At 37.3% G+C, this 15,505-nt stretch overlaps 1 protein-coding gene across 1 annotated transcript in view; it reads left to right on the top strand.

The window, feature by feature from the left end:
• Positions 1-15,505, top strand: part of PLEKHH2 (pleckstrin homology, MyTH4 and FERM domain containing H2) — a 97,247-nt gene that overhangs the window by 54,593 nt on the left and 27,149 nt on the right. Inside the window, exons 15-19 of the mRNA XM_021701203.2 lie at positions 2,018-2,098; positions 6,254-6,433; positions 10,143-10,251; positions 11,178-11,290; positions 15,151-15,330. Of these exons, the coding sequence (XP_021556878.1) occupies positions 2,018-2,098; positions 6,254-6,433; positions 10,143-10,251; positions 11,178-11,290; positions 15,151-15,330 (663 nt within the window). The remainder of the gene's footprint in view (positions 1-2,017; positions 2,099-6,253; positions 6,434-10,142; positions 10,252-11,177; positions 11,291-15,150; positions 15,331-15,505) is intronic.

The following is a 15,505-nucleotide window of genomic DNA, read 5'->3' as shown; positions in this document are numbered from 1 at the left end:
GAAGGAAGGAAAAAACCTGGGTGACAAACTATTTAAAACTTACAGGATATTTGTCTGTAAATCTATGTTTCTAAATTTAATTAAACTAAAATATGTCTTGCCAAATGAAACATTTTTGTTTTTGTTCAAGCAGGATTCTAAATCCATCAAACTGTTAGATCGTGGTGTTTGCTTAAGGCACAGCTTTGAAAGCCCAAAGGCTGGCTGTGTGTGTGGGTTTAAATGACATGTGTTTTATTTCTCCTTATTCATAGTGAGGAAGGAAGCATTTATTGAGTAACTACTATTTTCCTTTATTTACATGTTCTCCCTTGGTCATCACATCGGCCCAATAAGTTATACAATAATCCCACGTATGGACAAAAAGGCTGAGAGGTTAAGTCAGTCACCTGAGGACCTCCACCTAGCATAAGGCGGAACTGGAATTTAAGCGTTGGTCCTCTTGACCTCAAAAACCAGGCCTTTTTCTACTGTACTGACTTGCCTCCAGTAAAATCTATTGTGGCAGTTACTTTTCTTCTTCTCAGTGTATTACTGTCAGAACAGGCTATTTCAATGTAAGTCATCCCAAGGGCCCTGGAAAACATGCATGCCTCCCACCCTCGCCCCTCATGTCCCTTCCCCAATGACCTCTCCTCTCCCCTCACTGCTCAGTCTCAGACACACCATCTCCAGGCCTTAACTCTTACCCCTTTGTCTGGAGTGTTCTTCCTCAGATGACTGCATGGCTCATCCACCTCCTTCAGGGCCTGACCCAATGTCAGGGAGGCCTTCCTGAGCCCCTTCTTTTAAACTGTAAAACACACCCCCTCCCCTCTCCCCAAGCACTTCCTTCTCTTCTGCATTAGTTTTCTCCTTACTGCTTATCACCATGGGCAAGCCTGACAACGCATGTCAGGCTTTAGTTTTACTGGCCAGTGTCTTGGTTTCTAGGAGGTGGACCTCTCCGGGTTGAAGCCCACTCTTTTGCGGGAGAGAATCTAGCCTCAAGGCTTGGCAGGGCTGCCAGGGAAGTAGGATTATAGGGCAAGTGCAACCAGGCATGCCACATTCTCGGTCTGGAGCACTAGGGCTAATTGTAAATCTTACCCACTGGAGAGAATGGAGTTCTTGGTGTTTTTCTAGGCTTGACAGTGTGGCTGGGACTGTCTGGCAAAGATCTTCGATGCCTGTACCCGGGCAGGACTGGGGCAGGGAGGAACTCCCAGCAAGGATCCTCATAAAGCCACCAGATGATGAAAAACCTACAATATTCAGTAAAAGTTTTGATTAAATGTCTTCCACATGAAGCAGATATAAATGTAAACTTTTTGTGTTCTTAATGATGGTATAAAGCATACTGCTGGTTTCGTTGTCTTCCTCGCAAGGTTGTGAGCTCCTTGTGGAAGGAGCCTGTGTCTTATTCATATCCCTATTCCCAGACCCTAGAGCAATCTCTGACTATTCAAAGTCAGGAGCTAGATTCAAATTCTGTCCCACTCACTTAACATAGTTCTGACATATAGGCAGAAGTCAGTATGTATTATAGAATTTAATATTATTTTATTATTTTGTATGAATCCTTCTGGAGGAGGTATCAAATGTTTTGAATGAGTGAATCTTTAACATTTGGGAGAGCACTAGAATTTTTTAGATTTTAATCTTCTCATTTCTAACATTATTAGGAGGTTAACCCAGAGAGCCACAAGGTTATTGAAAATCTGTGAAATACGGAAACTATGAAATACACTTACTTGTAAAATAGGCATCTTGTTTTATCCGTCTTTGAATTCTCAACCCTAGGCATAGTATACAGCAAACATTTTTTAAGTGTTAAATGGTGAACACCAAAGCCAGACATGCCCTGCTACTGCTGGAACAGGTCAATCTTAAACTGCATTTGGACAATCTAGTTGGAATATCACTTATACCTTGAGCAAACTGGATACATACAGAGTTTCAGGTAGAGTGTATATGCTATACTTCAAGGTGTCCGAGTTCTGAGCTACATTTGTAATTCTTTGAAATATGATTTCAGGTAAAGCATGGCTACTCCAAAAGAGTCTGGTGTACTCTTATAGGAAAAACATTATATTATTTTCGTAGTCAAGAAGATAAGGTATGTATATATTTTTAATAAGCTTATTAGAGAAATTTTTGTTGGTTGTGGCTTAAAGTGTTGTCTTTCACACTTCCACTGCTAGCTAAAACTTTAGAATTTTTGATAAGGTTGAAATCTTGCATAAAATTTATTACTGAGGTAATCACATACTTACAGGGTTCTTGATTCTTAATTAGAAGTCTTAGCAACTTTTAAGGAATGCATCTTGGTCTTAAAAGAGAAAAGTCTTCCCTACTCCCAACTGTCAATTTCTCATTTTTCCCAGGTTCTGACAGACTAGGTAAGGTTGAAGGAAGGGGACAGCAAGATAGGAAAGAAAAATCTGGGGAGGGACAAGAATCCAGGCCTGTCCCAGGCCATCAAACCCCTGGATACCACTTTATCTATCCAGTGATTCTATCCATCTTCTACCTATTTATATCCTTGTATTCATTTTTTAAATTTTATTATGTTATGTTAATCACCATACATTACATCATAAGTTTTTGATGTAGTGTTCCATGATTCATTGTTTGTGTATAACACCCAGTGCTCCATGCAGAACGTGCCCTCTTTAATACCCATCACCAGGCTAACCCATCCCCCCCACCCCCCTCCCCTCTAGAACCCTCAGTTTGTTTCTCAGAGTCCATCGTCTCTCATGGTTCGTCTCCCCCTCCGATTTCCCCCCCTTCATTTTCCCCTTGTATTCATTTTTAAACTAATCTCCTCCCAAAAAGAACTTCAGTTACCTTCACTCTCAGAGGAAAAGATGGGATAGCTTTCAAAGGTGAAATGTATGCCCAGTTATCACTATGGGTACTCCGCATCAACTTTGGATTCCTGAGACTAAAAGTTGAACCAACATGGGCCAAAAGGACTTGCACAAAATGATGCCAGCTCCAAAGAATGGCAGTCTGTGACTGATTACTGTGTTAATGAGACCAGACTTCTTGCTCCAGTGACCATGTAGGTCAGTTATTATTTCTCTGTTCCATTTTCAGATGGCACTCTCAGTTCTGACCAGTATGTATTTAAGATGCATGCCATTATTCTCAGTATTGCTCACGGGGTGGAAATTAACCCATGAAAAATGACACCTTTGAAGTCATGTGGGGAAGATACAAACATAAAGAGGCAACACGGATAAGCACAATACAAAATTGAACATTCAGTATAATCCCGACTAATTTTAAGTCAGGAAAACAGAAGGCACTCTGTATTCCAGGTCTGACAGTTCTAATATAGAGTTAGGGACATCCATCACTTTTAGAAAAGTTCTGTAACGTTTAGAAAGGTTGGGGGAACAGAGGCCAGGGAAGCTGCCGCTGGAGATCTGAGCCCAAAGCGCGGTGGCAGCTGGTCTTCCACAGCTTAGGAGAAAGCTCTGTGACGCTCCCATCAGCCCACGCACCAGACTGCAAGTGTTTCGAGAGAGTCACGACTTCTCCTTCTCCCTTACTTTCCGCACCTCATGTAGGTTCTCTCAGAGGCAGGCCCTAACTGAGAACCCTGGAGAGAAGGGGATTCTGACAGAGTTCCCAAGTTCTCTTCTGCAATTACCGCGAGATTTTAGAAGTGAATAGTTGGGATTGCGAATTTTTAGTTCTCAGGCTGGCACATCTACGTAAAAATATGCGTAGCAAAAAGATCAGAAAGAGCTATATGAAAAAAGGGGCTCCTGGCTGGCTTGGTTGGTGGAGCGTGTGACTCTTGATCTTGGGGTTGTGAGTTCAGGCCCCGTGTTGGGTGTAGAGATTACTTAAAAATAAATCTTAAAAAAAAAAAAAAACTATTCCAAAATGTTGAATAATTATCTGTGATGGTAGAATTTATGAATGATTATTTTCCTTCTCTTATACCTTTCTATACTTCCTATAATGTGTTTTATAAAGAGGACATTATTTAAAATTTGCTAAGAGAGTAGAACTTAAATATTCTCACTAATAATAATAATGTAATAAAAATGGATAACATTGGTCACAGAAGAAACAAGTCAGAAGAATGTAGATGGATGAGTAGAAATCCATTATAATCACTGGAAAACTATTGAGAATGCATGTGAATCTCTATAGACCTACTTCATTGCATGCAATAGCTGTTTCCGAAACAAATGTGTTTTTAATCTGGATCGGTATCTTTTTTTATTCAGTCAAAATATGTAAAAACACTAGGTCTATTTACTATTTTTTTGGAATAGTGATTTGATGAATCCTTTGGTAAAATGAATATCATCTTTAAATGTTGGGTTGGATGGTTGGATGGACTCTTGATTTTCATATGATTGGATATGCCTAAACATAATTAAGATAGTATTGTCATATATTATCACAGTAGAATTAATTTTCTTTATCCCATTTTTAAAAGCTTGCTACCTATTTATTATTATAAATATATAATAAAAATATTCATAAATAAAATTTTATTTATTTAATAAGTAAAAAATATTATTCTTTATTTATTTGGTTTTTGTTTTCCTGCCTTTCTTTTTCTGAAAGCATATAGGTAAGTAATTTTGTGGGTTTTTTCCTTCAGAAGTAAATTTTCTTCTTTCAGTGCCCAGAAGAGTGCTTTGCTCATAGTGACTACTGAGAAAATAGTTATTAATTTAATGGAGAAAAGTCATGTTTCCCATGCAAGACAATACATTTAGTTAAATGAATTAATTTTGTAGTATTAATCAGCTATTAGGCAGATAATAATTCAGCTTAGATAAGATATCCAGGTAAGACTTCACTGAGAAGGTGACATTTTAATTAGGTTCTAAAGGAAGTAAAAGAGCAGCCATGTGGATATTTCAGGTAATAGCATGCCAGGCAGAGGGAACAGAAAGTGCAAAGGCTCTGAGGCAGGAGTGTGCGTTGTGTGTTTTAGGAATAGTGAGAAGGTTAGTACTGATGCCAAGGTTTGGGACTAAACAGAAAAATAAAGTTGCCAACAACTGAGGGATAGAGAAGACTGGGCAGAGTAGGTTGTTTGAGATGCTATTAAGACAGCTAAGTAGGGATAGTGAGTCCAGAGGTACAAATATGAGAGTAGCTAATTATGCCAGTATTAAAGCCATGAGCTTGGATGAGATCACCCAGAGACTGAGTGTAGATGGGAAAAAAAAATCTAAGCATTGAGCCCTGGGCCTGAGCATGAAAATGGATGATGGTAAATATCCTTCAGGTTAGAACAAACATTTTCAGACTGCAAATGCAAACCTGATAAAATATTTTAGAAGCTGTTAATTTGAAGCAGACCATGTATTTTCCTGGAATAAATGTACTTAATTAAAGCAAAAGTTTTAAAACAAATATGCTAAATGTTCAACACAACAGATTGGATTGCTTTTGTCAATAAAAGTAGGTAAAATTCAATGTAAATCAGTTTTAGGAAGTTTTTCTTACTCCTTACATAAGATGGAAGAAATCATAGCAGTGTTTTGTGATATATGTGTTAATAAATACCCTCAAAACACTTCTCACTGGGGTTTAGGGTGATAGTTAATCACACTTCTTTGTATCAGCTGCCTAACCTTGTCACTTTTTATATGAATAGTATTGAGACTTTGTCTACACTGTCCTTTTGATCCAGTACCTTAATCAAATAAATTCTGGGGGTGGAGGGAGGGAGGAGGAAGTCAAATGAATATTTTGACTGAATTATGTAATTGCTTGACTAGGTAATGGATCATTTTAGTGTAATGAATAATCTGAACCACTGCGCAGAAGTAGCTTCTTGTCTAGTGTTCAAACTGTTCTTTTATATTACAGTTGGGCATTTTAGTTGTGGCTACTACTTTGTAACAATGTAGATAACCCAACTGACTTTAGGCATTCATTTAAAAAAAGATATGCTTTAGGGCGCCTGGGTGGCTCAGTCGGTTAAGCGACTGCCTTCGGCTCAGGTCACGATCCTGGAGTCCCGGGATCGAGTCCCGCATCGGGCTCCCTGCTCGGCGGGGAGTCTGCTTCTCCCTCTGACTCTCATGCTCTCTGTCTCTCATTCTCTCTCTCTCTCTCAAATAAAATAAAATCTTTAAAAAAAAAATAAAAAATAAAAAAAATAAAAAATAAAAAATAAAAAAAGATATGCTTTATAAAGGTAAGAATGAAAGGGACTATGAAAAGTTTTAGTAGGAAAAGACCTAGAAAGTGCCTTCCTCACAATCACTAACATTTACTTTAGTTTCCTTTAGGTCAGATCAAACTCTGGGAGGCTAAAGTTGAAGAAGTTGATAGATCCTGTGATTCAGATGAAGATTATGAAGCCAGTGGGAGAAGTCTGTTATCCACACATTACACCATCGTGATCCACCCGAAAGACCAAGGTCCGACTTACCTCCTGATTGGATCCAAGCATGAAAAGGTACCTAGAGACTTACTGGTTGATTTTGAATGGTGTACACTGATGTCATTAAGTACTGGTAATAATTATCAAATCAATTTTATGGACACGAAAAGAACTTTGTTAAAGACCTTCAGCTCTATTTTCAGAGATTCTTCATGTCCCTGGAAGCTAGCCTTGTTTGCATGTGTCATTTTTCTATCCTCTCGTTAAAAGTGACCTCAAGGCTGAAATTAGTACATGAAGGCAGAAGACAAAGGGACCTTATGTTCAAAATGTGGATTTCTTAGACTGAGTACTTTTGGGTGACTCTAAGGCCTCCCCCTTATATTTTTGACTCATTTTCAACAAAATTTTGGTTTAGATACAATTGAAAATGAATCATTATATGTATTATATGTATGTGTAATAAGTAAACAATATAAAAGTTAATATAATATAAAATAAATATATAAAAATTAATTTGTGATAAAAGAGGCATCACAGATCAAGGGGGAGGTAATGGATTATTCAATACGTAGTATGGTATGCTCAGTATATATTGAGGAAATTGGCTATTTAGGAACATTAAAACATTAGTTTTTCATCTCACACATATAGCAACATAGTTCTAAATGAATGTAAAGAGTTAAATGAAATTATTTTTTCAAAGAGCCTTTATCTGATCTCTGAATAGAAGGCACTTTCTAAAAAGAAAAAGCAATGTAAGAAATCACAGTAGAAGTGGGTGTTAGGGTGCCTGGGTGGCTCAGTCGGTTAAGCGTCTGCCTTCAGCTTGGGTCATGATCCCAGGGTCCTGGGATTGAGCCCCGCCTCGGGCTCCCTGCTCAGCGGGAAGCCTGCTTCTCCCTCTCCCACCCCCACTGCTTGTGTTCCCTCTCTCACTATCTCTCTCTGTCAAATAAATAAATAAACTCTTTAAAAAAAAAAAGAAATGGGTGATATAGTTGACTACAAAAAATTGAGGGGTGCCTGGGTGGCTGAGTTGGTTAAATATCTGCCTTTGGCTCAGGTCAGGATCCTGGGGTCCTGGGATCGAACCCCACATCGGGCTCCCTGCTCAGCAGAGAGCCTGCTTCTCCCTCTCTCTCTAACCCTCCACCCTGCTCGTGCTCTCTCTCTCTCAAATGAAAAAAAAAAAAAAATTTTAAAAATTGAAATACTTGTCTGTATCAAATAAAATCACAAACAGAACCAAAAGGATAATACAAAAAATAAAATATTTCATGGATGGCTACTATATCTTTAACATATAAACAACTTTTATAAATTATTCCTTCTTTTTTAAGGCATAGTATTGCATTGTATGTATATACCACATTTACTTTAGCCATTCATCTGTCAGTGGACATTTAGGCTGCTTCCATATCTTGGCTATTGTGAATAATGCTGCAGATAAACATGTGAGTGCATATATCTCTTTGTGATCCTGGTTTCAATTTGTTTGGATATGTACCCAGAAGTACAATTGCTGGATCATAGGGTAGTTCTATTTTTAGTTTTTTTGAGGAGCCTCCATAATGTTTTCCATAGCCGCAGCACCAGTTTGCATTCCATCTAGCAGTGGATAAGTGTTCCCTTTTCTCCACATCCTTGCCGGCATTTGTTATCATTTTTTTTAAATAAAAGCCATTCTTTTTTTTTTTAAGATTTTATTTATTTATTTGAGAGAGAGAGAGAGAGAGGGTGAGCATGAGCCAGGGGAGGGACAGAGGGAGAAGCAGACTCCTCCTCGCTGAGCAGGGAGCCCGATTTGGGGGGCGGGCACTGGGATCATGACCTGAGCCAAAGGCAGATGCTTAACCAACTGAGCCAGGTACCCCTGATAAAAGCCATTCTAGTGAGTGTGAGGTGATATCTTATTATGGTTTTGATTGGTATTTCCTTGATGATTAGTGATGTTGAACACCTTTTCATGTGTCTGTTGGCCATTTGCATGTCTTCTTTAGAGAAATGTCTATTCAGTTCCTTTGCCCATTTCTTTTTCCTTTGCTCATTTTTTAATTGGGTTATTTGTTTTTTTACTATTGAGTTGCAGGAGTTCCTTATGTATTTTGGATAAGAACCCTTTATTAGATAAATGGTTTGCAATATTTTCTCCCATTTCATACGTTGCCTTTTCATTTTGTTGATTGTTTCCTTTGCTGTGCAGAAGCTTTTTTGTTTAGTATAATCACACTTGTCTATTTTTACTTTTGTTGCCTGTGCTTTTGGTATCATATCTAAGCAATCATCACCAAGGTCAATGCCCAGAAGCTTTGTCCCTATGTTTTCTTCTAGGACTTTTGTGGTTTCAGGTCTTATGTTTAAGTCTTTATTCCATTTTTGAGTTGATTTTTATGTGTGTGTAAGATAAGGGTCCAATTTCATTCTTTTGCATGTGGGTATCCAGTTTTTCCAAAACCATTTATCGAGGAGACTATCCTTTCCCCATTATGTATTCTTGGCAGTCTTGCCACAGATAAGTTGACCCTATATGCATGGGTTTCTTTCCAGGCTCTCTGTTCTATTCCATTGGCCTATATGTGTGTTTTCATGCCATACCAAGCTGTTTTGATTATTGTAGGTTTGTAATATATTTCGAATCAGGAAGTGTGATGCCTCCAGCTTTGTTCTTGCTCAAGATTGCTTTGGCTACTTGGGGTCTTCTGTGGTTCCTTAGGATTGGTTTTTCTATTTCTGTTAAAAATTCCATTGGGATTTTGTTAGGAATTGCACTGAATCTGGGGGTGTTTTAGGTAGTTAATAATATTAATTATACCAACCCATGAATACTAAATGTCTTTCCATTTATTTGTATCTGCTTTAATTTATTTCATCAGTATTTTATAGTTTTTGGTATATAAGTCTTTCACCTGGTTTATCAGGTTTATTCCTAAGTATTTTATTCTTTTTGATTCCCTCGTAAATGGGATTATTTTCTTCATTTCCTTTTTGGATAATTCGTTGTTAATGTATAGAAATGCAACTAACTTATGTATGTTGATTTTGCATCCTGCAACTTTGCTGAATTCATTTATTCTAACAATGTTTTTGTGGAATCTTTAGGGTTTTCTATGTATAAGATCATGTCATCTGCAAAGAGGTAATTTTACTTCTTCCTTCCCAATTTGGATGCCTTTTATTTCTTTTTCTTACCCTATTGCTCTGGCTAGGACTTCCAGTGCTATATTGAATAGAAGTAGCAAGAATGGGCATCCTTGCTTTGTTCCAGAGCTTGAAGGAAAAGCTTTCAGTTTTTTACCATTGAGTATGATATTAGCTGTGGGCTTTTCTTATATGGCCTTTCTTGTGTTGAGGTAAGTTCTTTCTGGGTATTATTTTCTTCTTTATATTTTCTGGATTTCCCAAGTATTTTGTATGTGTTATTCATATGTATTGGGAGTCAGATTTTAAATTTGATAGGCTTTATTATGTTTCTTAAAAGAATATGAACTGGTTATATTTATTCTAGTCTTTCAACATCATATTAACTTAATTTTATCATGGTTTTCTAAGAAACATCTATAGAAAACAATAAAAATGTGAACAATGGGAAAAGGCACTATGAGCATAATTCAAGTGAACCTGCTTCAGAACTGTTTGACTAGGTGGCTTTTGGTTATTATTTAAAAATTAAAGAATTTTTTCAGTGTCAAAGTTTTCTACTGTTTATACAAGTTGTTTTTTCTTTAAGTCATCAAAAATTATATCTTGGTTAACATCTCTGTTAATGTGTTTTGACTTTAAGGACACTTGGCTTTATCATCTGACTGTTGCAGCAGGAAGTAACAATGTAAATGTTGGATCAGAATTTGAACAACTCGTTTGCAAACTGCTAAATATTGAAGGAGAACCTTGTAAGTTCACAACATATAAGGCTATATGAAATGGACCCAACCCCCTTAGCCTAATTGAGTTTTTACTTTGTGAGTTCCTGTTTCCCTGCAATGTACCCATCTTTTCATTGGCTTTGTTTGTCATAGGCCAAGTCTCTTACTGTGGTTCTTAGACTCCAGGGACACCATCAGTCCCTGATTGCCATGTCCTGTAACCATTCTACCTTTGCTCACATTACTCCTTCTGCCTGAAAGTCCCCCCTTCCTTCACATTTCTAACTAACCTGATAAAATCCTACCTACCTTAGGAGCTCCCCCCATCAGCAAGCCTACTCCACATTAGCATCTGGCTCATAGAAGATACTTAATAAATGTTAAAAGTATGTCCCAAGGCACTCTGCATTGAACTCTTTTATAGCATTTGTTGCTTTGCATTGAAATTATTTTTTTATGGCTCAGGTGTCCCTATTGAGAGTATAGATTCTGTGCTATGCTTTACATAATACAGAGATCATATTTGTAGTATCTAGCATAGGAATTTTAAAAATATTGATTTTTAGGAAAGACTTCGAGTTTCTCTTTATCTTTTATCTCCCTCTACTTTGGATTCTCTTCCTCTGTCTCTCACCAGCTCCTTCTCAGAGGTATCTCCTACCTGGATCACCAATCTTTAGCACATTTCAGCAATGTGATAGTGCTCTGGTAGACTTGTTTTAGCCTAGAATATTAGGACCAAACTTTCCTAGACTTAGTTTATTCAAAACAGAAACATGAGAATCCCAATGGCCTGGAAACAAATAAGATAATGTTGCCAAAGGTTTTTCGTGACCTATATGACTTAAGGTTGTGAACTAGGCCTGAATGAGCTCATTTCTAAAGGGCTAATTAATGGGAGGGTAAAATAAGTGATTCTTCTGTTTTCTGTTCACATTTTTATTATGTATTAGCTTCTCAGATATGGAGACACCCTACTTTGTGTCACAGCAAAGAAGGAATCATTTCCCCATTGACAACACTACCTTCTGAAGCTCTACAGACAGAAGCTATTAAATTATTTAAGGTAAAACTTTATATGGGCTTATACATTGTTAAAATTTTAATTGGAAAAAATAAAAGTAAATAATTTAGGTTGTAAAGTTTTGCTCTCTCCGAAAAAATTCAAAATGTGATCATCATCATCATTTTTATTATTAAGAAAATCTACTGAGATAAAATTAGGTGAATTTAATATGCTTTCTGAGTGAGGATTTGGGATTTACTTAAACTATGAATGGTTTGGGCAGTGTAAAACACTTAATATCAGAAGAATCATTTTCCCTTCAGCCTCTCAAAAGGAGAGATTTCTCACATCACATCTCCCTCAGTATTGGAAGAGAGGGGTCAACACCCTTCTTCTCCAGTGCTATTCTTTAATCCTTCTTACTCAACTTCTATTAGAAATCCCTGACCACTTGAAAGTTTTGCCATTTGCCATTCAACTGTATCACTCTTTTTCCCCTCATCTCTGTCATCAGTCACTTTCTGGTAACTCTTCAAATTTCATTAAGGATTTTGGCTCCCAATTCACACTCTTTCAACCTCAAATTTTTTTTTAAGATTTTTATTTATTTAACAGAGAGAGAGAGCACAAGCAGGGGGAGCGGCAGGCAGAGGGAGAGGGAGAAGCAGGCTCCCCTGCTGAGCAGGGAACCTGACACAGGACTCAATCCCAGGACCCTGGGATCATGATCTGAGCAGAAGGCAGACGCCTCACCGACTGAGCCACCCAAGCGCCCTCAACCTCAAATTTTGCCATTATGTTGAATGACTTTATTTTCACTTCACTCACCAGTGCCATGTTCTTAAGATTTCTGACCTTAATGCCAGTAAGCTTCACCTGTAGTCACCTTCACCTTCCCATTTTCCATGTCCGTATCCTGACCTCACCATTCCTTATAAGTGTACCACCTCTACAAGCTTCAATTCTAATATCTCTTTCTATAGCCATAATCTCTTAGCCTATGAGTTCTCTTATTTTCTTATTCTTCCATTTTTCATCCTAAGACCCTTGTTTTGAGTCATTTATTTTCTTTGAGATCAAGAGAGAGCATGGTAATAACTGTTTCTTGGCTTTTCTTCCTTCTTTATCCAGCCTAGATGGCTTTCATTAATAGTCAGTTCCTTGGGACCCATAATTCCATGCATTCTTCACCCAAACCCCAACATAGATCAGTCTTGTCCACTTCCACATTGATCAAATGCACACAGCTAGAGAACATCATGCAACCATGTGTAGACTGGAGCCAGTATAAATGCGTGGTCTTCATTCCTTAGGGCTGACTGCCTCTTCTTTTGCTTGTCTTTGGTCACACCCCACCCCCAAACTCCCTATTCAATAATGTTCTTCACAACAAACTTACCTTCTGTTTCACTGAGAAAATTAGAGAGCATCAGACATGAGCACCTCAAATCTCTCTCCCCGACAGACATTCTCTCATTTATTTTCTTTCTCTTCCTTTCCTCCAGTCTCAGAATCTTGTGTACCTTCTGTGGATTCAGGTCTTCACTCCACACCAGGACCTTGGTGTTTCATTTTGCCCTAGTTTCTTAGAGTCTCAATTTTTGTCTTTCTTTTGGCTTCTTCTTGCCTACATTCCTCCCATCCCCAGAAAATCATCTGTTTATTAGATAACATAAATTATTATTAATTTGGAGGTATATGATATAGTGGTTATGGACTAAAACCTTTATCAATTGGAGATCCATTCTGAACTATTTATTGATAAAATAACATGACATACATTAAAATATTCCAGAAAAAAGTGGAAGGGGGTTTGAATGAAACAAGTTTGACAAAATGCTGATGATTGTTAACACTGGATAATGGGTATATGTGTGATCCTTACACCGTTCTCTATTTTTGCTCATGTTTTAAAATTACCATAATGGGGGCACCTGGGTTGCTCAGTCAGTTAAGCGTCTGCCTTCGGCTCAGGTCATGATCCCAGGGTCCCATGTCGGGCTCTCTGCTCAGCAAGGAGCCTGCTTCTCCCTCTCCCTCTGCCTGCTTCTCGCTCTCCTTTCTCTCTCTATGTCAAATAAATAAATAAAATCTTAAAAAATAAATAAATAAAAATTTTAAAAAAATAAAAATCCTCCTGTAGAACATACAAATACCCCAAGCAAGAAAGACTCCATACAACTATGTTGGAAAATCTGAATGAAGTAATGAACATTATAATAAAGTATAAATGGCCCAGGGCGCCTGGGTGGCTCAGTTGGTTAAGCGACTGCCTTCGGCTCAGGTCATGATCCTAGAGTCCCGGGATCAAGTCCCACATCGGGCTCCCTGCTCGGCGGGGAGTCTGCTTCTCCCTCTGACCCTCCCCCCTCTCATGTGCTTGCTCTCTCTCATTCTCTCTCTCTCAAATAAATAAATAAAATCTTTAAAAAAAAAAAAAGATAAATGGCCCAAATTGAATGGAGAATGAAATTTAAATAGGGGAATTTGCCAAACTTCATAAGAATAGATCATTTTAATCCTCTTTAAATGTCCCAAGCATGGAAAAAGAAGGACATTTCCTCAATTCTGTTTTTTACTTTTACTTTTTAATTTGGAAAATTTCAAACCTATGTAACAGTTGAGAAAATATTATGAGGTCCAAAGCACTCGTCACCAAGCTTCACAGTTGTTAGCACATGGCCGGTTTTGTTTTCATCTCCCCACTCCCATTGCTCCCCAACATTGGATTACTCTGAAGCAATTCTCAGTCATCATATCACCTGATTCTTTTTGTGAAATATTACTTTGATACCAAACCCCAGAAAAGATTGTACAAAACAGCATTTCATGCAAAAACTAATAAAATCTTAGTAAACAGAAACCAGCATCACTTTAAAAGAATACCAAATGGTGACTAAAAGAATTATTCCAGGAAACCAAGGATGGCTAAATATTAGGGTGTCTATTACTATGATTTATTATCATAGACAGTCATCTCCATGGATGCTGAAAAGGCATTTGACAAATTCACCATTCATAAAATAATGATAGGTACTTCCTTACCATGATGAAATTTAATGGTAGAAATCTTTTTTTCATGGAGCATTTCATGTAATGCTTGGGCGCAGTGCTTTAGATTAGAGAGTCAATTTATTTGATTATATTCTGTTTTCAGAAGAGGTAAAGACTACCCACTATATATAACAACGTGGTAGTTAAAGCCAACCATTTGTGTTTATGAACACTTCCCTTTAACCTTTCTTAATATATATTACATTTAATCAGATTTTAAATGCATTAATTCATTAAACATTTACTGTGTCACTCTATGCTGTGTAGAGAATACAAAGATAAATAAGACAGAGTCACTGTTCATATGAAGTTTATAGTCTGGTGGATGACAGATCATTAATGTTCTGTATACTTTTTAAATGAACGCATATTCCGCTCTTGGGTGGAGTGTTCTATAAATGTCAATTAGGTCAAGTTGGTTAATAGTGTTGTTGAAGTTTTCTAAATCCTTAATGATTTTCTGTCTACTTGTTCTCTCAATTATTATGAAAGGGATATTGAAATCTCCAACTATAATTGAGGATTTGTCTGTTTCTCCTTGCAATCCTATCAGGTTTTGCTCCATATATTTGGAAGCTGTGTTATTAAGTACATAAACATTTGGGATTGTTATGTCCTCTAGCAGAACTGACCCCACTGTCATTATAAAATGACCCTCTTTATCTCTCGCAGAATTCCTTGCTCTGAAATCTACTTTGTCTGATTTTAATGTAGCCACTCCAGATATCTTTGGTTAGTGTTATCATAATATATCTTTTTCCATCCTTTTAAACAAAAACTACTGCCATGAAGAGAATCAATATAATTCATGCAGAATAAATCTAATCATTTCTCACTTTGAATATATCTTTTCTTTTTTAATTCAGACATGCCAGCTTTTTATAAATGCAGCAGTTGACTCCCCTGCGATTGATTATCATATATCTCTAGCCCAGAGTGCTTTGCAAATCTGTCTGACACATCCTGAGCTCCAGAATGAAATTTGCTGTCAGCTCATTAAACAGACAAGACGGAGACAGCCACAGAATCAACCAGGACCGCTGCAGGTATATATTGATACCTATATGTGCAATTTAAAATGATGTTGTTTTCCTCACCGTGAGCATGATACATACTCAATATAGACATTTGAAAAATGCAAAAAGTATGAAAAGAAAAAATAGCTATGAATATTTTGATGTTTATTCTTTCAGTTTATTTATATATTTATGTTTCTGTATA

Source organism: Neomonachus schauinslandi, chromosome 10 (genome assembly GCF_002201575.2).
Source record: "Neomonachus schauinslandi chromosome 10, ASM220157v2, whole genome shotgun sequence".
Taxonomy (NCBI): Eukaryota; Metazoa; Chordata; class Mammalia; order Carnivora; family Phocidae; genus Neomonachus; species Neomonachus schauinslandi.
Note: the sequence above shows the minus strand (reverse complement) of the source record. Positions and strands in the feature narration are given on the sequence as shown.